The sequence below is a fragment of the Spodoptera frugiperda genome, chromosome 25 (genome assembly GCF_023101765.2).
Source record: "Spodoptera frugiperda isolate SF20-4 chromosome 25, AGI-APGP_CSIRO_Sfru_2.0, whole genome shotgun sequence".
NCBI classification, from domain to species: domain Eukaryota; kingdom Metazoa; phylum Arthropoda; class Insecta; order Lepidoptera; family Noctuidae; genus Spodoptera; species Spodoptera frugiperda.
The window spans coordinates 5919789-5947546 of record NC_064236.1 but is presented as its reverse complement, the minus strand read 5'-3'; the positions used below and the strand labels follow the sequence as shown (position 1 = coordinate 5947546).

The 27758-nt window shown below is 37.4% G+C and overlaps 2 protein-coding genes across 6 annotated transcripts; one reads left to right on the top strand and one right to left on the bottom strand.

The window, feature by feature from the left end:
- Positions 1-60: 60 nt before the first annotated feature.
- LOC118267208 (protein Teyrha-meyrha) lies at positions 61-16946 on the top strand. 2 transcript variants are annotated; one of them, XM_035581053.2, is made up of 8 exons: positions 61-213; positions 1115-1183; positions 11285-11478; positions 11767-11932; positions 13281-13459; positions 14149-14362; positions 14549-14651; positions 15117-16946. In XM_035581053.2, the coding sequence occupies exons 3-8, from the start codon at positions 11299-11301 to the stop codon at positions 15337-15339; spliced, it is 1065 nt and encodes a 354-aa protein (XP_035436946.1). In that variant the 5' UTR covers positions 61-213; positions 1115-1183; positions 11285-11298; the 3' UTR covers positions 15340-16946. The 2 variants fall into 2 exon arrangements, with proteins under 2 accessions (XP_035436946.1, XP_035436956.1); XM_035581063.2 differs by lacking the exon at positions 1115-1183 and having other exon boundaries at positions 66-213.
- LOC118267168 (uncharacterized) lies at positions 16934-27698 on the bottom strand. Of its 4 annotated transcripts, XR_004782925.2 has the most exons (18): positions 27520-27698; positions 27073-27153; positions 25843-25960; positions 25346-25422; positions 24864-25033; positions 23752-23827; positions 23207-23318; positions 22866-22960; positions 22070-22171; positions 21540-21710; positions 21135-21199; positions 20515-20709; positions 19849-19915; positions 19402-19445; positions 19112-19296; positions 18705-18927; positions 18270-18622; positions 16934-17873 (listed from the first exon to the last, which is right to left on the bottom strand). XR_004782925.2 is itself a non-coding variant. In XM_050704595.1 (17 exons), exons 1-17 carry the CDS (start codon positions 27545-27547, stop codon positions 18506-18508), a joined length of 1926 nt encoding a protein of 641 aa, XP_050560552.1. In that variant the 5' UTR covers positions 27548-27698; the 3' UTR covers positions 16934-18505. The 4 variants fall into 4 exon arrangements, 3 of the variants coding, with proteins under 3 accessions (XP_050560552.1, XP_035436884.2, XP_035436895.2); XM_050704595.1 differs by having other exon boundaries at positions 16934-18622; XM_035580991.2 differs by having other exon boundaries at positions 16934-18622; positions 18705-18924.
- Positions 27699-27758: the final 60 nt, after the last annotated feature.

Sequence of the window (27758 nt, the reverse complement as noted above, 5' to 3'; positions counted from 1 at the left end):
TGAATTTAAAATTCTTGGAAGTTTCTAGATGAAAAGTGGAGTTTTCTTATTATTTCTGGGTGTGGGGCGTGTCGCCGCCGACGCCCGCCCAGCGGCCGTCGGGCACCGCACCGCAGTCGCTCCGAGGCCGTCACGCGCTCTGCACGTCTGCAGCAAATACCGCGCTCGCATATTCTCGCTTTTTACGCACGCGACACACGTAACGCGGACTAGGTAAGTCATTACTTTGATTTTTTTTATACAAAAAAAGTTTGGGTGTTTGTTTCATTTTAGTTTTTTTAAGTTTAGTTAAACTTCTAAGTTATTATTGTATTTAAGTTAGATCATTGTTTTATTTATTTTTTATTTTCATGTTAACACTAAAAAGTATTATTTATTTAAACAGCATTTTTTTTAAATAGGTTCTTCTATATATTTGTAAGCTTTAGTACTTGTATTTTAAATAGTTATTAATACACGTAACATAATCACAATTTGGATTAAAAGAGATAAATTTCAATTTTGTTAATAACTAAAATATTTTTATGATGAAGTGAATATAATTTACAAGCCCTTTTTCTATTATTTTTTTAAAAGACTTATTAATTTTTCATTACGCATGATCCTGATTATTAAATAATAAATATTGAACGTTATTAATTATCTAATTTATTATTTTCTTTATTTATTTCTAATACGTAATTTTGTTTTTTTAATATTTAATTTTAAAAAGAAACATTTAAAATTATAAAAAATAAAATCTATTATTAAACTTGTAGGGTTCACACATAAGAATAATTTATTTCAATGGTCAGTTACACAAAAATACTTTGGTAACTAAATAATTAATATACTTTTACTAAAATTCACCATTTAAGTGATACAGTTCATTTATGAAAACCATTTTTTGACACATCTTGAATATTGAACTTTAAGGTTAGTTAAATAAAAGTTAAATTAAGCACTGGACCAAAATTTTTCTCAAATGCTGTGACATTCCTAAAAAACGTATAATTTTAATAATAAAAAAACATTTTTCTTATGCTAGGAAGTGTAATTTATTCCGTTATATCATAATTTATTAACAAAATACAAAATTCCGTGAAAAGTTTTCAAGAAACCAAACTGATTTCAGTTTTTGACTGGAGGAAGAACGCGAGATTTTAAACAATGGGAGTGTAACGGTTAGAACTTTGAGTAAATGGTAATTATTGTTGAATATATACAGTATTATAACTGCTTTGGCGATTTTCTATTATCATTGTTACGTAAACTTTAAATATTACCAAGTTATAGGTACTTTTTCCCTGCCCTTTGGGTAAACCTTAGGTAGATGAAGATTAGTTTATTAGTTTCCATCAAATCTTCAAGAAAAGAGGTTTCTTTATCGTTTTTCTTTGTTACTTGGCCGATGGTACATCTAACTCTTCTATAATAGTTAGTATTGATAAACAATACGTAGGTTTTATTTTAAAGTAAAAACGTTTTTAAACCCTATTTTATGCAGTACCTACAATGTGACGATAATTTTCCAGATGATACTAGTTTTATAATACGGAACTTATAAAAAAAATTGGACGTTTCCGTGCAAAATATAAAGGCACTACTTTATTTAATTATTTCATTGTGTGAAAAAAACAATAACATCAATTTTGTTTAATAAAATAACATTATAGAATAAAGTAAAGAATCTTAACTAATTGACTTTTAGGTTTCCAGCAGTTGTATAATTTAAAACACATTATTTTTTAAGTCTTTTGGCAAACAATTAATGACAAAGATTGTAAGAACGAAAAAAAATATATATTAGCGAACTGCACTCAAGAAAACCCCAAACGGGTTCACAGTTAAAATAATCAAGAATTTCTTCAAACTCTAACTTAACATGCGTCTTCTATATACAAAAAACGAGTTAACCGCATTTTAAAATCGCGCGCTTACAACTACATGCATTTTACTTCGAATGTGTCATTTCAAACTGAATAAAATGATAATATAATAATATGTATGGAATATACATGCAGTTGCAAGCTCGCGTTAAGACGCTAGCCATGTGAACGTGAGACACTCCGGGCGTCAGGGATCGCGAGACGATCTCCGGCCACCGTAAGCACGAGCCTGCGGACGGCGAGCAACGGTAGCTCGCCACCCGACCAGACCCTGATCCGTGCGTGCGGCGCGTCGCGTTCCGCGCGCGCCTCAAAGAGCCATCAGACCACCACAGATGGGGCCCAACAGGGCTGATGCCTGATCCGGAGCTGCGGACTACCTAGCGGGTTTACCGGGGCTCCGGCTCGAAAAGCAGGAGAAGGAACGGGGTGGTTTTTAGTCAGTAAGAGTCTGACACTCCCTCTCGCCTCGCCCAAGGCGAGAAAAGTCATTGGATGATTTTCCTCCCTCAAAAAAAAAAGCCATGTGAACGTAGGCTTATTAATTTTTTCTTTAAAAAAATTATGCTCATAAGACAATTTATTCCTTAATAGTCCCTAATAGCATTCCATAGATAAACTATTGCTGCATAATTCTAAAAAGAATAAAATTCGAATAAAATTAAAATAAAAGATTTAGTTCTTTCGATAAACGGCTAAAATTGTAACTACATACTGAATTTGAAAGACTCTTCGCTTAAATTAGTTAACTGTTGGACTATGAGTCTCTTTTATATGAGAAGGACTGGTATTAAGGGTGAAAATTATCTAAGACTTCTCCTGCCCTAGGCGAGGCGAAAGAGAGTGACAGACTCTTGCTGATTAAAAACCACCCTGTTCCTACTCCTACCCTTCGAGCCGGAGCCACGCTAAACCCGCTAGGTAGTTCGTAGCTCCGGATACGAACTGGAGACTGTAGTAAAAGATTCAGAGTATTAAAGAGCGCTGCTACTCGATCTTTGTCCAATGTCTGGCCTCTCAGTCGGCTATTATTACCCACATTAAGAGTAAGAGTGGTGCTAAATATATGTAGGTATGCTACTTATGACGTCAACAAACGGCTGTTCCTATGTCCAATGTAGTAATCACATGATTAGTTAATTACGATGACAGTTAATTACAGTTTAATTATTATAATAGCCTGCTAATTAACTTCGTATTTCACTTTACTTAGATCATGGTTTGGGAGGAACTAATCTATGTAATTCCATATATATGATATGACTCCTAAATAATAGTGTTCTGTTTCTTCTGACTAGTGGTCGCCTAGTGGTCGAAATTCGATCATATACGATTTAATTTACAATACCACTTAACATACGTTCAAGGATAATTTTTATTTAACGAATTGCTATTAGTTTTGTAAAATTCAAATTAATATATTCCGGCGCATCATGAACAGGAAAACTCTATTCATATGTGACGCGAGAATGTCATCGCAATGTCTGTCGATTTTGACGTTTTGTCAAATACGATTCATATTCTATGCATGGTAGTGTGTGTAATGTTTTATTTATTGATTTAATGTACTTTATAAGCATTATTTTTGAAAAATATTAGCGTTCTGGACTTCTCCTACACATAAACTATAAGTGTACCAAATTTTATGCTCCTACGTCCGCGCAATTATCGTAAAAAGGGGTCCAAAGTTTTTGCATCACGTATTAATATATAGATTATTCTGTGTAGTTTAGATTTCCAAATATTTGTAACATAATTCTTTTGGTTATAACGTATACCCATGTAATGACAAAGTAGAGCAGCACTGCTCTAATTCTACTCCCTATTAGATTATAAAGAGAGGCACCAGTGTAAAGCCGAAACGAATCCCCTTGTTTTTAATCTAACAAATAATAAACGCAAATATACAACTAAAATAGAATCGTTATCACGCGTTTTACAGATGAATTATTTAAACAATAAATAATTATACTCTACCGTACCTGTGAAGTACTTATGTGCTAAATTTTCACTATCACTAAACGTATACATAATATATTTTTTCAATACAAAGTTCAGTTGTTTCAGTATTCATTTCAAATATTAGATACTTTGCTATCCAGAGCTGCGGACACCCTTATAACGGGTTATTGGGGCTCTGACTCAAAGCAGGAATAGGAACAGGGTGGTTTTTAATCAGTAAGAGCTTGACACTCTCTCTCGCCAACCCGAAGCGGGAGATATAAATGGATGATATTCCCCCTTAAAAAAAAAAACTTCGCCTTGAACCGTGGAAGACTTAAAAGGTTGCTGGGGGCCCGGGGCTTTGTCTCGCACCAGAAGTAGTGTTTTTTAGTTTGTTTAGTTTGTTAAAAGTCAGACACTTCTTCTCTCCACACCCATAGCAGGAGGAATTAATGATAAGCCCATCCCAAAAAATAAATATCGAACTTCCTCTATAGTTAGACTTAGGTCCAACCATTTCCTAAAAAACCGTTTTTCCTATAAACGAAATAGTTGCGCCTGATGTATGGCGAGAGGTTCACCCCCTAATCTATTCTTAAACCTACTCATAAAAGCACTGGTTAAAGGCGATGCGTTTTTTTCTTCAAGGAATTAAATACTATTATTATGTATACTCAACTTTTATTTAACCTTACTTTTTCTGGTTTAGGCTTTTTATTCCACCAAACACATACCATTAGAATACCAATTTGAACGCCGCTCGTAGATTGGTGTACCTTCAATAAATTATGATGTATCTAAGTAATTAAAAATGTAGCAAACTAATAGAATCACATTATGATTTAATGATTCAGTTCAATAATCCGTTTACCAATTAATAGGATCGTGTAATTGGTGCGTTGGTGTCTACAATATACAATGTGATAGGGGTGAGACTTCTAACCCGTTAAGGCTGAGTACTACATCTAATTTTATCGACAAAAGTCGGGGGTCGAAGGGGTCGAATCCCCTCCCCCTAAAAATTATGGCTATTTTAATATATTTTTTTATTTTTTTTTTGATATCAATGGTTGTATGCGTCGTAGAAACAAAAATAAAACGACTAATGGTAGCTAATAACCTTGGCTAACTAATTCATTACTTTTTTCATATGTTTGATAATGTTTTGGTGAGAAAAAAAAATTTATGAATTATTTTTACCGAAAAAATCACTATTTTTCAATATTTTCAATTAGGGGTTCAACTCCCCATATTATTTTTTTGTCGATAAAATTAGATGTAGTACTCAGCCTTAACGGGTTAGAAGTCCCACCCCTATCACATTGTATACGTACCTACATAGTTTTAAATGTAATAGTGTGAATTGAAATTAGTTAATACTTATTATTTAACTAACTATATGTGTTGTAAGTTTAATTTATTTTTAAATGGGTTGATTGGAATGATTTGGTTCAGGACTAGTGAGTTTTGAAAAATACTAGGTACTTGTGGTACGATATGAACATTGGACAAAACCAAATTGAATTATTTTAACGTATAATCGGTTAAAACTGTTATAATAACCCAAAAATTAGATTTAGATTTCCCTTTTTTGCAGGAGTTTTAATATTATTAGTAGACTATGTAAAAGATGGTTGGAGCTACATTAAATATTAACCTTTATAATAACTGTATTAGATTACAATTTAGATCAACAATAATGATTGTATTTTGATTCCAAACGTTGCATCGCCGATGCTACGAATGTTACCCGCGCCAATTCAACCACAACTGATGCAAAGCTTGCATACTTTCATAGGGCACGAGGAAAAGTTAGGTAAAATGATGATTAACATAAAAATCAAATCATATCCGTATTAAAAAGCAGATGGGGCCAGTAGGGCTGATGCCGACCCAGAGTCGAGTACTGCCTAGCGGATTACCGGGGTCCCAGCTCGAAGAGCAAGAGTAGGAACGTGGTGGTTTTTAGTCAGTAACAGTTTGACACTCCCTCTCGTCTCACTAAATGTGGGAGAAGTCATTGGATAATATAGGGTATATGGGAATATAAGAATCAAAAATAAATCCATATTCATTGGAGAGACAGCGTAAATAACAGGCAGGAACACAATGATATAATGTTTAGATCGTATTAATTAGGCAATTTTTACATATCGTAAATGGCTGATTCATATTGGACCAAAAAAATGTTTACTAGTTTTATTTAATGCATATTATATACGGGTTTTAAAATGTCAAATATCTTTAATCATCTCCAAGGGAAAACTAAACTTGCATAGCAGTGACTTATACTAATGTAATAATTGTTAAAAAAGCCAATTTGTTTGAAAAAAGTTATGTAGTAAAAAACATTGTTAAGACAAAACGTGAAGTCCTGAATTCATTGTAGGTATAACAGTAGGCTCAAGAATAAGCCCTAGGGATGTGCCGTAACAGGCGTTGCACCGTGGGGGCTCCGAAGTAGGTCTACTAAGAGGTCTCGGTGCTCCTTACAGGTGTAGAGGGTGGCCACTGGGGTGGTTTTAGTGAGATAAAAATCCCACACTCCCTAGTCTTTTATCCACAAAAAGCTAGGCGCCTTTTGAAGGTTTCACCGCGTTATCAAAAAAAAAGCTCAGGAATAAGAACAATATATAGGTACATTTATTTTAAACGGTTAAAAACGTTCTCTAATATCTGTTACGAGTATGGTTAAAAATACGTAAATAATGAATATATTTATTGAAACTTAAAAGTCTTAAAACAGCAGATGAACTAGTGTTTGCAAAGTTATATTATTAAGTTATTAGTGGTTTATAATACTAAATTAAGTTCACACAGCCATGAGATTAGAGCATTTACCTAATTAACGAAATAAATTATTCAGTCACGTTCAATTAATGGGGATTAGTATTAGCAGCTCGATGTCGTGCCTCACATGACTTGTTATTGTAAAATCTACAGGCTAAGAAGATAAAACCAATTTACTTACTATTAAAATAGAAGTTCATAAACTAGATCCGACTAAAGAAAATTATTGTAAAAAAAATTGAAACAAGAAAACATTGTTACTGATTTTAATGTACGGTATGTATTCTTTGGATACATAAACTATTTTATTTTTGACCCTGGAGAATTATCCAGTGACTTATCCCGCCTTGGGCGAGGCAAGAAGGAGTATCAGACTCTTACTGATTAAAAACCAACCCGTTCCTGCTCCTGCTTTTCAAGCCGGAGCCCCGGTAAACCTGCTAGGCGGTCCGCAGCTCCGGACACAATCTACCTTAGATTGTAGTTATGTATAAGCTACTTTGTCATTAACTTTAGGCTTTTAGAGCTAAAGATACAACCGAACAGACTCATAATCCTACTTTTTGCATTGCTGTAGTTGGTTAAAAATAAAAAGGTATTGGGTCTACAGCTCCATACCTGACAAAAAAGATTTCTTTCAGGATTTACACGACGTCGTCAATCTTAAAATTCATGACGGTTCCGGACGCCATACAAAACACAAAGTTCTTTGTATGTTCTGTTTTAATTATATATCACCTAATTACCTGTGTAGGTATGTAAATTGATTTTAATATCATAAATGCTGCTGTTTCTGTATAGTGCTTTTTGATGCGTACGCCGCGCGTTAAGATGGATATGTTGTAAAAAGTTAAATATAAAATTATTTTGCTTGAATTTTAAGACAATCAGGACATTTTTTGCGTACAAGAAAGACTTGTAAAAAGCGAATTAATTGCATGCCTCGACGGTCGTCACGCGGCGATAGGCAATGATTCTTATCAGGGCCCTTATTGAAAAAGGGGCGGCCGCGTTCCTATCACGCATAAATCAGGAGCACGCGTATTTCTTTCAGCTAATGTTGGCTCTTTTATTGCCCACTTATTGGTAACTACGATCTGATATATTGCACCGATAGAATTAACGATCTAATACAACTATTATTGATTTACAAGACTGTTTATAGTCCGTGTAGGCGTTTGTTGCGCACATAACACTTCGGACCATATTCACAGAGGAAGAAAAATGTTCGACAGTTCTTAAATTCATAGAAATATATTTTATTTTCATATCAATTGTTTCGAAAAGGTGAAAGGTTTGAAAGGTGATTTTATCATAACTGTGAAATATCATAACAGTCATAACGTAGCGTAGCCATTGAAATTGGTTTGGAAACTCCGCTAATTTTCGATAACGATTTTTAACTTAAATTTTTAACGTGTTGGAATGCATGCTTACGTAACTCTGTTATCATCATTTGTTAAACATATTATGCGCTTGGTATAATACTATTTCTATAATATACGAAGGAACAAAATTAACCTCCATGTGCACTAACAAATAACAAAAATATAAGAAGCACATAAGATATTACAAGTTAGCTTCACTGATATTATTTGAAGCCAGTATTCTAGAACAGGCAGAAGTGTTCCATAAATACAAGTACAATTAGGCGGAATGCGCCGTATGTATCATTTCATAACGTTTACACTGGCTGTGTTTATCGCCTACTGTTCCGGCCATACTATTCTTTTCCCAGTGTTTACACGTAGCGGCAATAGAATAGATAGCTGCAAGTAACGAGGGCCAACTGCTCGCTAAGTAGGTGGCGGCTCGGTAGGGCGCGACCACACTGCGGCTCTTACAAACACCCAATAAACGAGGTTAACTCGTTAAACAACATTGTTATTACATTTTTTTGGTGTTACTTGAAAGGAAAGCGGGTTGCTGATAATGCGATATGTATCTAAAATATTTATATAAGTAATGATTATTTTTAACTTCTCCTGTGAATGAGTTTACGTTTTGCTTCTACTCACAATGGCAATGTGAAAATGTCTTTACTTTGGATGTAAACATTTCACAATACTTAATAGATTTAGACGTATACTATTAATCTAGGTGAGCTATCTATTGTACCTGACGTATGGTAGGGGTCTTAAGACATGGGATTACCGAATTAATATAGGCCGAACAGCCTCTTTATTCAATTGTAATTAGCCCCTTCGTAGTCCGTGCTGACGTACCATTGTCCCGTCTCAAGGATCTTACGGTTGGGGGATGTGAAGCGTATCCTACGTTACACTAATGCAAGACAGCAGGACAATCAGTTCTATTAGTGTACGTATGCAGATTCCTGGGATTGGCGCGTTTCCTTGGATTAAAACTGTTACTCCTGGTTTTATTTAAAAAAGTGATTGGGCAAAGGGTGTTGCGTGTTTTATTGACTAAAATAAAAATTATAAAATGAATCACGTCTAGTTTTCAGAAATATTATTCTACGTCATTAGTCTATTTAAACAAAACTATAAATGAAATCTTACGAAGTGTCCATAACCTCTGTACAATTGATATAACTTTTAGGTATTTTAGTTTACTGATAAAAACTATTTATCAATATTGTAACGATAGCTCCTTCTCTATAGTTCTCCATAGACATTGGTCAGTGGCTGCAAGTGGCGAGGTGCACTGCGTATTTACAAAAGACATCAGTAGAGCCGGTGGCGGTGTGACCACCCTCAGTACAAAGCAATACCCACTGTTTGCTCACCGATTGATTACAGCGACAACACTTAAGCCATTACGCCGCTCTACTAATTGGAGACTCAAACGGCCTGATATTGAGATCTTACCTATATATGTCACTGTTAATCAGACGGGTCGCTGATTGGATCGGCTTGTCAATGATAATTGTACATTAGACCTATAATTAATTCTTTGACACGTTAATTATGTCGCAGCTCAGTATATTGTCAAGTCCACACACTCATTGTCCTGTTGGATTGGACAATTAACTTCTTACTCCTTTGTCCTTCTTGAGATATTAGAGTTTGATCTTAATACACTAAGTACTCTACACTTATTATGAATTGATTTTCAAAGGGAGGGATAAATACTTTGCATAGCGCATTCTGGCTTAATATGATTTGAGTTCGCTCGCTGATTTAACTTTATAAATTGAAAGGAAAAAATTCAGCTATAAATAAAAAAATATAATTATAAATTGATAGCTGACAGTCCAATTGTTTTGAGAATAGACTGTCTAAGCAGCAGAGCACATATTATATTGAAAAATAAATGTAATTAAGATATTGTTAAAATTGGAGACAATAATTAACCATTAATCTTCTTAGTTGCTGATTTCAATTGTGTAGAATGTGATCGTTTGATCTCGCAACATTTGCCATTCTACCTAAACAATATGTCTCTGTATTCCGGAGTCCCTATATGTACCTATGGCCAAACTTACATGCCACAAATACTTAGTAGCGTTCGCTCTGGACAAACGTTTACAAGTCTGCTGGTGACATGTGAGAGGCGGGTGCACCTGTAATACGAAATTAATGGAAAATGCTTCAACAATCACATCTGTCTGCCGGCCAACTCGTATTCGGATGTGGCACAAAGGCAAGTTATGCGGGGTCTCATAACTGCGGCTGTTCGATGCTACGTATTGGGACGCGCCAAAGGGATGTCACAGACTCTGTCCGAAAACTGTAATATTGAACTATTGCGTGAATCGGATGACAACATTATTACGAGTAAAAGCTAGACACAAACACGACACTTGCAGGCACTCCATTTCGGAATTGTCTACCAATTTATAGATTTGGAGTTCCCTTTTGTCAATCAGTTTCAATTTTGTCTTTGACTGTTATGATCCATATCGAGGAATGCATTATTGTAGCTGGTGCACCAGTGCAATACCAACATTTCGGCTGATATTATATTACAATTAATATCAGTAATATTTATTTTTTTCCTACTATAAGAAACCGCTCTAAATAGTGATTGTTTAGAATGTGTCTAAAATGTAATAATAGCAAGATAATGTTTAGGAAGTCACAAATGAATAATTATTCCACACGAGGATAAGGGTTATGATTTGTGACGGCAGCAATGAGATGACGGGTGATGTTTATTTGTTCGCGTTGTCCTCCCGGTGATCGGCGCGGCGCGTGCGCACGCGACGCAATATGTGCGCTTTCAAAATAAACACCTTGTCTATTCGTGTGTAGTTAAGTGCCTGTAACTCTGCTTTTTTGTTTGTTTCCTCGAAACCGTTACGATGACCACTTTCTGTGGAAATGTTTTTTGTGGCGTAAGTAGCTTTGTGTGATCTATCGTTAATAAAAAGTCAGTTAAATTTCAAATGTTTTCACTCCAGATTTATTATACAACTCGTGTTTGTATAAAGAAGGCTCCAGTAGGCTTTGCGTTTCGAACAAATATATACATAGATATGCTAAAATAGGAACTCCTTGAGTATTCGAACGCACGCATTGGGCATTGAATGGAAACTGCAGATTCTATTCAATGTCACATTGCTTGCTGGTTGGATTTTAAGCTAGGTTCCGCGTTATTCGCTGAGCGAACACAATGTCTAGCGCTTGCGATTACTTACATCTGTTTTCTTTCCGATTTTTAATAAGCTGGCGTATGGCCTTTTTAGGGCCCTTTGATAACAATGGTATCATGTTTAGAGCACCCGTCAGTCATGGAGGGGTTCCTGCACCACATGGCGCCGCAGTTCCTGCACCCAGCGCTGCAGAGCTTCGGTTGCGGCGCTTTTCGTCCGATAGGTGGCGCCTTCCACCCTCTTTACCCTGGAAAAGCGTTCGCTAGGCATCTCGGTGAACAGTATGCGCTTGGTCAGAGCGTTGGACAAGCTTTGAGGGTGAGTTTTAATATAAAGTTTTATCCGATTTGGAGTGCCTTACTTTCTAACGAGTAACGGTGTCTTGTTAATTCATTGATGAAAATATAAAGAGAATATTGTGAGAAGTATAATGAAAAGTTTGTTTAAGTAAAACACTTAGAACAATTTTTATTTGTGTGTATTTTTGGTACATGCTGAATAGATATTTTTTCTTTTTTCAATTTGTGGATCATATCGGTCACTCAGCCGCCGACCGCAATCAAAAGTTCGTTCCATTTAACATTTGTTTCGTAATATATGGCGTAGAACGTCCGCGATGATAGCAGCACGCCGCCTTTGTACCGCCATGCGTACGCGCCGCGAGACGACACGAGCTCGCCGGGCTCCGCCGCGTCCGCCTCGCCGCGGCCCTGCAAGGATGACGACCCACCGTCAGCCCCTACATGCACCGACTCTCACGACTTTTTCTCACGTAAGTTACTAAATTTCATGTACATTTCTATCTATAATATGTATAGACCGACTGCTGAGCAGGAGTCTCGGTTCGTGTGTAGTGTGTAGAACAATTATCATATTTACATTTAGTTTTATAACACGCAAAATTTACAGAGTTTATCTGAGAAATAGTCAACAATATTACTGTTAACATCAGTGCCGGCGTAAGGGCCACTGATACCCTGGGCGAAAATATTGTGGCGCCCACTTGAGGGAAGCAATATCAAGTGTTAGTTTTTTGCGGATCCCATCGGCGGCGGCATCGGCGCCCCCCCCCCAGAGTTTGTCGCCCTGACCCCCCCCCCCCCTAACGCCGGCACAGGTTAACATTTAGTATAAATAGAAGAAAAAAGGGCGTGTTCTTGTGATATTTCATTGGACATTAGAACTTGATTTTTGTCCTAAAAGCTTATTAAGTGGGTCACCGTGTCACCGCGTCAGTTTACGCTAGTGATCTCGATAATGTAAGTGGTAGCCAAAGTTTCTGCCTAATCAACCGCAGTAGCCTAGATACACGACTCAGTGACAATACATAATAGACTGGTAGTGATACATTCTGATTAGTGTAATGGAGTACGTCTTTAACTTTAATTGACTTTCCATTATCAACAGTCGTGTGAGGTATGCAGAATTCTGAAACCTAATTGAGTACCTATTTCAAATGATATCTATTTAATTAATTATTTAGTATTGATTTGGTTATATGGTCACTATTTGTTTTACAACAGCTAATGGATAATGATCGCAAAAAGCTCTAAACAGAGAGGAGTGGAAGGAGGGTAGGGAGGCCTTTGCCCTGCAGTGGGACGATCATGGCTGAAATCTAAATCTAATGGATAATGATGAGAGACAAACAGCCTGACAATTAATTATTACATTACTTATAGGATAATGGGAAACATTGGAAAATGTTTCATTTATTTTGAAATATTTATAAAAATCCCATATAGGAGATAAGGTAAGGTACGTAGTAGCAGCTACATGCATTTAAAATAGCGTAAATTTGCAAAGACATAAATGTCCAACGTCGGATTCAATTAGATTTTATGCAGGATCATCCCAATCCCCGATTCCTCAACAACCCTTAAATTCTAACCCCCAAAAGGCCGGCAACGCACTTGTAACGCCTGTAGTGTTTCAAGTATCCATGGGCGGCGGTGATTGCTTACCATCAGGTGAACCGTCTGCTCTTTTACCGCCTTATACCATAAAAAAATGCATCATTAACGGGGCAACAACAGAGCTGCAATTTTGATAATACTAAAGTCTATTAATAAATTAATTCAGTAGCAAATTATAACGGTATATTTGGTTGTTTACAATAGCGGATGGAGAGCGCAAGTCTTCGTGTGGTGTCTGTGGAGCGCGGCTGGGCCCCGGTGTCGCTCAGGCGCACTTCTTGCAGGAGCTGCAGCACCTGTACAGCCTCAGCGCGCTGCCGCGGGACACCGCCGTGCCGCCACAGCACTCGCTGCACCACCAGGACGAAGATGCTCGTTGGGAGGTAAGCTATATGATTAGACGTTGGTATGAATGGGCCGGCTCAACTGGAGTAATCACCGTCGGTGTGAAACCATGCTTGCATTGTGTTTCACTGCGACACTGAGGTTACCGGAACCAATCTTTTCCTCTCATCCCTAAATCCCCCAATGCTCATTTCACCAATCGCAAATAGCAAGTCCCTGATCATCAAAAAAGCCGGTAGCACTCGTTACTCTTCTGTTGCGAGTGTCCATGGGTGGCACAGATTGCCTACTATCAAGTGATCTGTGTGCTCGTTTGCCCTATCCTATAATATGACGATAATACCCGGCGGTAAATATTGCACATTGGCACAAAATCCCATATCTCTTGAAGTATTTTTCTCAATATCGTTTCAGAACCATTGTAATGAATCAGTTCTCTAATTTTTGTAAGATAATTGAAATAACTTCATTTTAATTACTTTCTTGATAATTGAACTGACTTCAAACCACGATGGAAGTCTAAACCGAATGCAATACAACAATAACATGCATTTCAAAAGACTGATGTGCAATGTTTTTCTTCTATTAGGTACTACACTCCACTGTATTTCTAAAACTTGTTATTTAAATACATAGTAAATTAAAAGGGGATTGTTATTTTTTCCGTAACATCTTCTAAAAATGTAACATTAGGTATATTGACAATAATACTTTTCCGTGGTCTCAGACTTACCAACGGATTCGCGCCAACCGCCAGCGTCGGTTGAAGCTGCGCACCCGCAAGCGCCACCATACTGTTGAGAGCATGCTCGGCTACGACCTGGAGGAGGAACGGCGGGAAGAGCGGCCTCGGGAGTCCCGCCCCTACGACGCTGAAGATGAGCCAGTTGATGTCGAGGGAGACTCCCTGGGCTGGCCCGAGGCGGCCATCAACGTTGATGGTAATTTGACTTGGTTATATTTGCAATCTATATGCCTAGTATAGTAAGGTACAATTTACTGTAAACCTTTTCTCACATTAAATACACTATGTCTAACATTTGGTGATTGCTGGAATTAACTCTGTTTTGGTAACAAACATTATATTTTCACTCCAAAAAAATTATAATAATGCAATATTTTTTTAGAAAAAGAGCAACGTGGTGACGGCGACAAATTGCACATGAGCTACGCTGAAGACTTAGAGATCTCCAGCACAAACGACGCCATGCAGTCACCAGAACGCGTGAGGTATTTTTTCTCTAAGAACCCACACCTACCCTTGACCCGAGTCCCACTAAATGTCCCGTTTCTAAACATAACACGAACTAACTCTAATTGTACGGATTATAGCAAAATGCATCAATTCGTATAGATGGCAAAATTAAAGCTGAAAAGCTCCTAATGCTGAAAAATATCTTAAGTTAGCAGATATCACAATTCTTTTTTTTTGTGATAGTGTTTCGGATATTACTACCAATTTTTTATTCTATCTAATGTAATGTCAATGTTGACCGAACTATTTTAATTGATTAATTTAACTGCTTTTATTAAGATTTTTACCAACTAAGTATTTGCTTCTTTCCAACAATTTAATTCTTAAACCTGGATTCTTTAAATATGGCACATTCCAGTTTTTACCACAAGTCACAGTAAGGGAATATTCGAAAACTTAACCAATTCTGTAATATCTAATGGGTGTTTCGTGTTGTAAAGGATTGAGACGCCAAAATCTTTGTCGCTGGAGTCCACGCCAAAGGCCACAGAGAGCGTGGAGAGGCCTGCGGAGGTGTCGACGACGGAGGCCTGGGGCGGGGCCGGGGCCCCAACAGCCGCTACCGATGCCTGGCCGGCCCTGGCTGCGGAGGCCTACATCCAGGCCACGCGCCACAAGATTGATGGCGAGAACCTTCCCTCCTCCACCGACACCCGCAACTAAACCGACAAATCTCCCACAATGCAGCTCTTTTCTTCTGCACGATTGGAGCATTTAATGTAGGTACTTTAGAAGCTAACATCAAGGATTTGTAAGTATTACAGTATAGTGCATACAATGCCACGGTACATTACTAGCTCGGGAAAGAATATTAATTCGTTCTCCCTAAATATTGGATTGTTGTAGGATTACTTATTTAAAGATGACTAGAGTATTAGAGTAGGATATGTACATTACTTACGATGCTTCTATCGTACCTACAAATACAATTCAATAGTTTAGTACAATCAACAATACTTTAGCAATAGCTCAAAAATACTCCAATTACATACTCAATTTCATGAAAATGCAAATTACAAGTCTTGTACCTAAGGATTCCTGATTTTATCGATCGCTAATATAATGTCTATTTATAAGCATAGTATATTTTGTTTTTGTTTTAAGTATAGTTTTGTAAAAATATTAATGTTCAGAACATAGGTACTAACGACTAGGCCAATACAATTATTAGAATTATTTATGAATATTATAATAATGAATGCATGACTTTTATTAGCAACACATCAATAGTTTGCAAGTAAATGAGTAAGCTTTGCTGAACGGGCCAAGTTTTATGGCAATTAGAGGCTGTAGGTGTAGGCAATATAGGCAACTGATTGCCCGGTCATCACAAAAATATATTGTTGTAACTGATGGCCGAGCAATCTTTAGCTGGGCAATGCGTTGCAGTATTATGTATTCAATAGCACGTGGTGAAGACTCCTAAACTGGCCAACCGGTAACGATGGCTAATGAAACTACACATTGCACGCAGTACCATAAAACATTGGACTTGCATATATTCCGGTCATTTGTTCAAACGCTTTTGGTACAGCTTTGCGCAACAGATATCAATGCGCAAACACTTACACTTAAATTGGAAGAACTTTACTGCAAAACGTATATGCGCTGCGCAAACGTAGACACTTTTTGTTTCCAGTTATTGACACTGAACTCCTTTTGACCGATATTGTGTACTTGAGAAATAACTGGACACGTATGCGTAGGCTGTGAATGATTTACGTTTTATGTAAATCAAATATCATCGGTCGCTTGTGTCTGACATCAAAATTAAAAGTGGCCACGTTTGTGCTCTGTCTTAGAAACACCATAGGACAAAATTCGGTATATTAAGATATATTTATTGTTATATATTTGTGTAAATACTTCAATCTTTGTAGATTGTAGCGAGCAATTTTAACGTTATGTTCGAACAGTCTAATTAAAATATTGTAACCACTGTAGGTATTGTCTGTCGCTCCGCTTATAGTTATTTATTACATAGATAAGTAATATAGTGTAATTCAACTCTTCGTTGTTGTTAATTATGTGTACATAACAAAATGTGTCAAATGTTTCATGTTATTAAACATTATGTATTAAGATATAGATATTAAAAGTTCTTAGGTATGAATCATCATTACCCTCGCGTACTACATACACTGTGTACATAACTCGTATGTATGCGACAATTGTATGTTCATGTTGCTTAGTAGAGCTCATATCCGCTATTATATTCCCTCATCCATTTTATAAAACGAAATTAATAAAACAGTAATTGAAAATTCAAAGTAATATGTATTCAAACTTCTTTATAACATGACATCATTCACAAACTTTTACTATTCTCAGCCAATAAAGATTAGATAACATTTACAATTTGTATTCGACGTAACAATCAATATGCTTTCAAACACCAGCCGAAACTCATCAGGACAACAATATGGGACCGGTCGCGTCACTAAACATTCGTACACAGCTATTATTACAATGCCCTAGAGTAGTCCCGCGCTGGACACTAAGCTACTACACTCTAGTCAGCGCCCTTGTTTGTCAAGCTGGGCCTAGGCAATCTCAACAGGCTGTCACAGGTGCTCCCCGAGTGAGGCGTGCTCCCGGACAGGCGATGCAGTCCACACGGAGCGTACCCGAAATTTTCAAACAAATGCACTTTAAAAACGTCCGTCGAATCCTTTGTACGCGAAATTAACTCGAGTGCTCGAGTAACAGTTGCACATTTCTAGTCAAACTACCATATCGTGCTATTGGGCTTGAAACTTATTTTATGGCGCAAGTGATTTTATCCGGTTAAAATACGTGATTACACTTACACACTTCGTATTAATAAGTAAGCATCATAAAGGTAAACTATGTAGGTATGTACAACAATAAATGACAAGGCTTGATAAATGGGCAACAACTTACTAGAAAAGTAAAAAAGGAAAAGATAAGAAAATTCCTACGAATAAAGCACATACATAATATGTATGTACGTGTTAAAGAAGCTGAAGTCATTTCAGGAAACTTTACAATCAAGATTCATAAAAGTAAAAATATAAAGTATTGATAACGTTCAATGAGTGGGACAGTGGAGAAGGATGTTACAACTCCGATGAAGACATGAAGGTAAATATTTTTTTAGACGTTTGAATAAAATAAACAAATATTTTACAATCCAACATTACACATACTAGCACATGATCCGAATTAACATCGACCTTCACCCATCTCATACCCAAATGAAATATATTTTATATAAAATTTTATACACATACAAATACATCTTGTATGTATTGCTTAACAAAATTAGTTCCTATTCATTCTTAATTTAAAATATATTAATTAACTTCTTTAAGCAATTATAAAAAAATGTACGAGTAACCTTTGTGGCATCAAACATTGTACCAGTGTCAATGATGAAAAATTGCTAAAAAGGGTAAAAAGTGCTAAAAAGGTTAATCAATATATTTTTTATATTTTGGAATAGCAATGAACAAATTTCAATAGGCAATACATGCAAGAGGTATTTGTCTACATATGTATAAAATGTTATACAAAAATGTTTCTTTCGGTTATTAGAAAGATGAAGGTCGATCTTAATTGTAATCTTCGACTATACGGCAAGCGGTTTAATCATTAATTTATAACAATTCATTTCCAATATTTTACAATTTTTACATAAATAAATAGAAATATGATATTTTTTTATTGACAGGTCCGAGTCACTTTTGTTGCATTAGGTTTACTATGAGGACGTTTTTGGAGCGCAAACTATGTATTCGGGTTTTTTTTTTGTTGTATCAAGTGAAACATTAGAAAACGAAGAGACAAGCGACGGTTAGCGCATTGTCTACTGTTGAGTGTCTCCCAACTTAAAGGAGGAGTGCCGGTAACCCTCTTCGGCCGTTGAAGCCGAAGCGCGTAAGATTGGGTCTCCTTCACCGCCTGTTCGATATTCTTGAACCACCTGCAAAAACACATATCCAAGATTTCATTGGAGAGGCCAGACGCGCGGTGGAGTACTCACTATGTACACGTCAGACACTCACTCTGCGTATATGCTCTTCCCGGGCAGCCAACTCCTTCGTGAGCTCGTTCCTGCGACGCTCTAGTTCAGGCTCGAAATTACCTTCCTTGATGCACTTATCGACTTGTTCGTACTCTCGGTACAAACTGGCGTACTCTGCGAGACTCTGTTTGGCTTCCTGGCTACCACCACGACCACCTTTCGACGTCGCCCCATCAAAATCTTCTCGATTTGTCGCGAGGCTGCTTGAAACATTAATACGCACTTGAAAATATTTGCAAAAATAACATACATTGAACATATAGAAACTCGGAATAATTTTGAGATTTAGCTAAACTCAGTGCGGGTTTCAAACCGATCGAGTAAAATGTTGCCAAATAAAAATGTTGTGTGTAGTAAGTAAGCTAAGTTTTGATGCAGATAACTCACTTGTACATGGAGGTGTAGAAGTAGTGAGGACGTGAAATGGCCCGGAGGAACCTGGGCACCATGCCGTCTCCCTCGCGGTAGAGAGTCAGCAGTCGGTTGTAGGACATGTACTTGTAAGACGGCAGTCGTAGCAGCCGCTGACCGACTCGGATCGCATTTATCTCGCGGTGGTCTAGAGACGGCTCCTTTAAATTAATATTGTAACAATCAACCGCTTGTGAGTTAACCATAGCAAACGTACGATGTTGATTTCTTAAAAATATATGAAAATTATTAAAACTAATACTTACGACGACTGTACTCTTCGCTCCATATGTCGGTACGTGGCCTAAACCTGAAATTCAGTGTAAACTGTATTAATTAAACAGATATTTGATTACTACAACTACTAGGTATATTACAAAGCACTGTAAGTAAATGTTGCAACAAATACTTTTTTACGTGCGCACACTTCTTTAACCCGATGTTGTCACATACTTAAGAATATACACTTTTTATATCTATTAGTAGTAGTAATATTGACGTTTTATCTAAGATATATCATGTCATTCAGTTTATGCAAACAATTGTTAGTGTTTAATGTGAAGGTTCAATTAACTGGTAAGGTACATACTGTATGTACAATTGTACATGTTACATTATATTCAAACTATATGCCCGTGCAATATTCCTCTCATTCTATACGCAAGGAACTAACAGTTTAGTCGATATTTTTATGGAAGTTTAAGAATTCTCACCCATGTGATGCGCTATAGTAAGAGGTATGCCTGATAATGGTTGTTGTATTTTAAGACCATTTAACACCTGCAAATAATAAAGAATTACATTGTTTTTTTATTTTATGGAACACGAGTAGACGTGCGTGTAAGCAATCGCTGCCGCGAAACGTGCGTGTAAGAATTTGGAAGGGAGGAATTGGGCCTCTGGTAACCTCACTCACACAAATAAACACAACGCAAGCATTGTTTCACGTCGGTTTTCGGTGAGGCCGTGGTATCACTCCGGTCGAAAGCATGGCTCGCCCACACATCGTTTAATTTACTCAGTAGATTATATCAGCCACAAAATAGATTAGTGCAGCTCCTCTACTCCGGTAAGAAACATTGAATCAAATTCAGAGTATAGTTTGCTGTTAGTATTGTAAGTAGGTATGCGAGTCCCTTCTATTTTGCAGTCAAAGTTAAAGCATTTATTTCAATTATTAATCCTCAATGAGGCACTATTGAAACTAGATATTCCGACTTTTATTTGGAACACACTTCATAAAATTTTATTTAGTCGATTATTTAAAACACAATTTATTCGCATAATAGTTGATTGGTCTTATTTAATAAGGGAAATAAAATTAAACAAAAGTACCTCATATTCAAAAAAGGAAGTCAAGAAATAGTAACAGCTATCACCTGTTGTATGTTGACGCCGATGTTGTGTGAGGGCGCGGTACTCTTGCTGACTACAAACGGTATGTTGGTGTGGTTGGATGTCCCGTAGTAGTACCGCATGCCAGCCTGCTTCATCTGAGACGCTACTGTAGGCAGCTCGTAACGACGACTTCTATATTTGATGCGGCGAGGATGATGTGATCCTTCGTGATTTATCTGCAATTTACATATTTACATTAAGTGCCATTGAGACTTAATAAGTTTAGGGGTTTCCTATACCAAAAAAGAGTTTGCCATAATCGCTACGCTTGCGGGTTTACGCAAGCGGGTTGGATATCGCAGTTCAAAGGATCAGGTTTCTTAGTCAGTTCTCTGTTGCTCTTACGACACCCACGGGAAGAGTAGTCACAAATGACAAATTATTAAGTAAAAATATTTTTTGTCCTTTATCAATATTTTGAGATTTCCACCCACTAATATGAAGCGTTTCGCTTCGTTTAGGGGTGAAATTCCTTGCTAAAGTCTGTTTCCAAAAAAACACAACTGGCTGGGTTAGGCTGCACCGTCGACCACATCATCGCTAATGGTAATCGAGTTAGTGGCTGACGCTACCTATGAAGTAAAAACAATCATAAGCAAACCTTCTTTGGTTCCTGTAAAATGTCTTCAATCTGAGCAGTATCATCGTCGTACTTTGAATTGCGAACTGAAAAAATAAATATTTACTGAACTGCCGAATTTCAGATGTCTACGACCAGTATATGGCTGTGCGTTGTGGGGCAGTCAGTCAGTCGCTCAGTAATAGACGCGTTCTATATATATTATAGAAGATTATAGTCAACACAATCTAAGAGGTCAACTCTGGCAACTACCATGTTGTGAGAGGTAAATAAGATCGGTATCTGTTTATGACCTAAGTCATATCGAACTAAAATAATAAGAGTTTGTAATAACTGGTATTAGAAAATGAAACAATAGCTCAAGAACTTCCGAAATCACTGAACGGGTCTTTAGTATGGTCCTTCGTGTCTAAAAAATATTCTTACCTTTTTTGGTTCTCTTCTGGGGTTCGTGGGTTGCATGGGACGCTAGAGGTGCCGGGGGCGGCGCCGCGGCAGCTAGTCTCCGTGCGTCCCCGGGATTGTGCCGACTCTTGTTGAACAGTTCCACCACTGGCCGGTCCTCCCCTTTGTCGTTTATTGTCATTTCATCTATACCTGTCGCACAAACGAGTAAGGAACTTGTCTCACCGGCAACGATTAAAGAGTAACGAGCAGAGCTAGAACTAGAAACGAGTTAGCGTGACGCGGGGAGCGAGTGCGTAGTTCCGATATTTAAGATTTATTTCCGATGTTTAACTAGTGAAGCGAGTGCTCGCCGGCAGTGTGGACAGTCAGCGATCAACTGTTTGTATATGCATCTCTTTTGTTCACACGGAAAGTATATCTATTGTACGTTGAGCGAGAAAATAGCCAATAGTCGTTTTCTCGCCGTGGGACAACTGCCTAAGACGCGTCTAGTATTAGGTAGATGTTAGGTGTGTGTAATTGCAGACTGGGCACAGGGAAATTCTTACCAGTAGATTGATGACTTCTAGTGGTGTGTCGACGAGGGCGAGGTATCGGCAGTTCACCCTGTGCGCCGGCTTGCCAGGACTCAAAGACTTGATCGGTTCCACCTATAAAAATATCACATAAGACTTGCAGGATAGTGATAGCATACGAAATTGTAATTCAGTATTTATTTACTTAAGTTAGAAAGGAAAACTTGTACGGGAGTTCCGTATTGCTAATATTATTGTATTTTGGAATAATTTTTGTTTTCATTTGTAGTAAAAATGATAACCAAGCCCTGTTTGAAGTAATATATTTTTAAAATATAGCTGACATATAGGTAAGTATGTCATTTGAGGCGCGTAGGGTTCCGCGCATGCCTTAAAGAGCTTTCAGCTGTTAAATTATGTCAGACTACCACAGGTGGGCCCAGTAGAGCTAATGCTGACCCGAAGCTTCGGACTGCCTAGGGCAGGGGCTACAGCTCGAAAAGCAGGAGTACGAACGGGGTAGTTTTTTAGTCAGTGAGAGTCTGACACTCCCTCTCGCCTCGCCCAAGGGGGGGCGGGAGAAGTCATTGGATGGTATTCCTCCCTCAAAAAGGTAACCTCCATATTTCCAATAAAATGATCAGTGTAGTAAGATTTATAAACATTTTCATTTTTTAAGGGTAGGTATGTTATTTTGTGAGGCAAATGAGAAGGCTACATACAGTGTGAATGAACGTATATCCCGCTGAGGAGTTTGCAACTGGTCATATCTTATGCCATATGTTGTTTAGAAACAACTGCTGTCAAAGAATAAATAGTGAAACCTTGCCTTCTTTAGATATAGTTTCCTTGGGAACGTGCCGTCGCCGACTAGTTTGCTTCATATGACGCAAATCCGTGGGTTTCTTAGGAGTAACGACTGGGCTGTGAAACAATGTATGTGTATTTTATGTGTTATTTGGACAGTCCATTTATTGAGGCTAGGACCAATGGAAGCTGAGCAGGTCGGACCGCACAGAAGCAGCTAGGCAAGAATATAATACGATAAAGAGAACTAGAATCAGGGTACGATTGTGGTAAAAACCAGACAAATACTTCACGCAGATTTAGTTTAGATACTGTATTACTTAACTAAGATTAACTATATTTAGCTTTAATGAATATACCCACTAGTCAGGCGCTTGGCTAAAGACGTCGAAGTTAGAATATTCTTCAATCGTGTCATCTTGTCCACAAGCTACCTCCAACCCTTCGGTGGGCGGGTGGCTCCGACCGCCCATACCTTTTGGATGAAATATTATATAAAAACAAGTTATTAGATTATAAAATTCACCTTATTATGTTAATCACAAAGAGACGTAATATGAGAGTAGATCGATAGATTAAATTATTTCAAAACGGTGATAATTTGCATTGTTAAGCTTATCAATCGATTTCTATTCGTCATCATGCCTTAGGCTCTGCAATAGGACTGCAAGCCAACAGTGCAGCCCAGCATTATGTGAACCGACTGCACGCAGTCTGAAATTCAACTGCAATCGGACTGCACGTTTGATTTGCAGTCCTATTGCAGTCGTGTCAACTGCATTCAAACTGCCCTTGAACTGCAATTTGCTGTTGAAATGCAGTCCGTCTGTCTAGAGCCTTAGAGAATGTCTGTACTGTAAGTACTCGAGGTACATAACGTTTTTATTCAATCAATCCAAAGTACTCACTGTCACCATCAGCCTGTGAAATCTGCCGCCGCAGTTTTGAAAATAGTCGCCGGTCCATGGTAGGCAGAGGGATTTGCTGTACGTCAATAAATCCGGCAGTTAGTCAATAGTCTACATAATACACAGTACCTAAGTAAAACAGAAGTTCAATCGATCGAAATGTTACATGTAGAGGTAGGTACTGCTCGTGACAGCCCCTGCTCCTTCCAAGCTTTTGCCATGGGCACTTGTATTGTTTATAAGTAAGAACTTCTTTGACACTGGCGGTATAGTCGACACGACTAAAAGTAAAAACTGTCAAAGCACAGTAATGTATAGATCAACATTAGATAAAAGATGGACAAAAACCTTGTTGAAACCAACCTATTATTATATTTTTATCTCCATTTTGGATGCTTTCAATTTAGTGGATTATTTATTAATACAAACGTAATTGCTACGAACCTTTATGTCACTTTTATTACAAAGTTGGTTTGCTTACCATCAGGTAAACCGTCTGCTCCTTTGCCCCCTATTCCACAAAAAAGTGAGCCCTAAAAATAAGCTTTTTTTACTTCTGTTTAATGCTGTCTAATATACTAGTTATAAATATTAAAAGTAATTCAAATATTGCTGTAGATATAATTCGGTACGCATTGCAAAAATATCATATAATGATTGCCCGGTGTATGACAATAGGTATGCGCTCTCACCCGTTATTGTTCGAGTCTGAAAACATAACTGGTGAAATATCATGCTACTCCCAAGATTAAAAAGGCGGGCGTGATGATAATGTGGTAATTGCTAACCTGTATGGGTATAATATTATATATCTACAATACAGAGTTACAGGTTAAGTGGACTCGATGGTTCTTTAAGGCGTGTACGACTCGTACTCGCACATCGTTCCTGACATTATACCATGAGGACCCAATCCCGAGGTAAACCGATACCAGTGCTGAGTTATTAATCTTTCAAAAATAAGTATTTTGAACTATCTGTGCCTCCTTTTTGCGTTTGTATTTTTTATGAAATTTCTACGTATGTCAACCTAGATCCATCTACTTGGTCTATGTAACTTTATTTATGAGACGTAACTACATTTGTTTCTTTTTTAAACAGTGCTTACAGACCCCATAGCTTTCCTGTTGCGGCTTGAACGTTTGGTTATAGCCACGCACTTGGCCGATCATGCGGTGCTGTTCCACGGTAGCAGGGTCCAGGTAGCCTCTTGTAGGGTTCGGCGGCACCTCTAGCCGACGTAGTCTTGCGGCTTGTTGCGACACCTCTGTAATCAGCAAAGCTGGCACCATTTTTCCCTATGCTAAACGATACTTATCACAAAGCCTAACTTAGGGTAATCTTGGGGCCTCTTATTGAGAGAAGTAGGCAGTAGGTATCCTCTCAGAATAAAATGACAGCTAGAGGCAACATAGACCGTTAAGCTCTCCTTATATGAAGAAAAATCCTAATCCCAAAATATATAGTATAATTCATGCCACGTACAGGATTAGCTGTTGTTCAAAAGGAGGTACCATCTCACCCCCGACAAGTAGCTCGTATGTTTGCGAGCAATGATACAGCCTACATAGACAAATCACCTAAAAGTACTTACTTTTCTTCGGTTGCGTACGCACAGTTATAAATGGAACGCTTTCTGGTGTCATTGGCGGGTCTGTTACTTTGGTCATGCTGGAAAATAAGTCGTACATTATGCTCAAATTGCAAAAAAAAACAACAAATAGAACTTTTTATTGCAAGATCACATTTACATATCCTGCTTGTATATTGTGGCAGCAGCACGGACGGCTAGACAAGTGACTAACATGGATTTTTACGTTTCATAAAATATTAAAGAAATATTTTTTCTCGTTAAAACTTTACCCTCTCCCTCTTTTTTTGAGGGTCGGCAAAGGACTTCTACCGCCTTGGACGAAGCCAGAGAAAGTGTCGGACTCTTACTGAATAAAAACCTTCAAATTCCTAATTCTCCTTCAAACCCGCGGCCAAGGAAGGATATGTACCTACCCTCTCTCTAGTTATAGTTCTCTCTAGTTTATAGTTTTGTAGAATGAGTATCTGTTAGACAAATTTAATAAATGTTATATAAACCTTCGTTTTTTCAGTTTCCTTTTCCTTTTTAAAGATTTTATTAATTCAATTTTCTCCTGAAGGTCGTCGCATCGTACTTCAGCTGTCGCAAACTGGTCATCCATCTCCGGTATAGAAGCTAGCAAAACAGAATTTATTTTATGGGTAGGTAGATAGGTACTAATAAAACATTTTGTGTGGCATAAAAGCCAACTTCTAGCAGTCTAACTTGGAAAAGCCGTGCATCAGTATTCAGTACGAATAGGCTCAGCTCGACGGGAGTGATACATACTAGAGAAAAAGTCGTGAAAAAACGTTTGCGATTCACCGGCGACATAATCCGGCAATGTACTTGTTACCAACTCCTCTGGTGTTGCGGGTCTTTGAGCGGCATTGATTGTTTACTTTCCCATTTACAGTCTAGAATAAGGATATATATACAGAGACTTTGAAGGCTGATTAGTAATGATTTTATTTATTAAGTACCTAAGTATTGTCTTGAAACCAAGCGTTAATAATTAGGTTCTTCATACACGAGTAGGTAGATACTGGAATCTTCAGAATCTTCCCAAGACATTCAGTGAGAAGTAGATCGGGTTTTCACATTAATATGGCAATATTTTTTTGTGATTTTGTAAAATATGGAGGGACATTCGGGAGCAGAAAAACGGAGCCACTTGGCGTTCGTTTAAACATATTTTAGTAGGTACCTGGTAACGTGTGCCGTGAGAAAGACAAATTAATTATCCTTTAAAATGAGGGAATTTTGTTATAAAATTACCTAATCATTTTGTTAAAAGTTATGCAACCCTCTTAACCCTCTTCTTTAACATAATACATATTTTGCTGTTTATTTATACATATGCTTCTAAGATTTTTGATGTGCTTTGTTTTAAAATTTTGAAAAGTGGTTTAATTTATCGTCTTGGCTGTGGTTTGCATCAGTGTTTCGGTAACAATTAATTGGAACAAAATGGATTCCACGTCTGAGGAGACGGCTCTTATTATAACTTTACTCGAGGCAGCCTTTATTTAAGACAATCAACAGTCAATAGTATCTAAAAACGCATACAAGAGATACCAACAACCTTTTATCCCTTCACCTTCCTCGATAAATGGACTACACAAACAAATAAACTTTTCAGCTTTATATATTAGTATATAATATATAGGTAAGATAGATACTAGGTAATAGGTATACAGAAGGGTAAGTAAGCTTAAAGAGACCTGCTTATACATATAGAAACGTACCCTTCATGTCCAGTTTGCGTTCGGAACGTGTTCCGTCTAACACGGCTCCAGCCAGGCTGCTGGAGCTCCTATGACGCTTATCTGCAATCAAAGATTTACCAAACAACGGAAATCATCTTAGCAAGTCTTTGGTATGAAAACTTGTAGGAAAAAGCCGGCAATCTTCATGCTAAACCACGCTATGGGACGTTATGCTTTCGTGTGCATTGGTATCAATACAATTAGGTAAGTATTAGGTACACCAAAGAATGTGTATCCAATGCTGTAAAGCTCCACTATTCGTTTTGTATTCCAATGTCATTAGTAAATATAGTAGGCATTTATATCCGAGACTTACGGGAATAGGAACAAGCGTATTTCAAAAAATATTCAGTAAAAACCACCGAGTCTAATATTTGTTAATTCAAATTGTTACCGCCTCTTTACAAGTAAATAATACGAACCAACCTTTAGATAACTTTAAACCGTCGTCCATATTAACTTGAAATTTTCATAGCACACTACTTGAAGGCTTTGTGCTAATTTTAAAATAAACAGAACGACTGATTAATAAATATAAAAAGGGAGTTATATTAGTAAAAGCACTAAAAAATCATTACGTCAAAGTTGTCAAAATAATATCAAGCCTAGAACAATGAAACATCAGCTTTACTTCAAATCTATGTGCAGATGAGTAATTATTGATT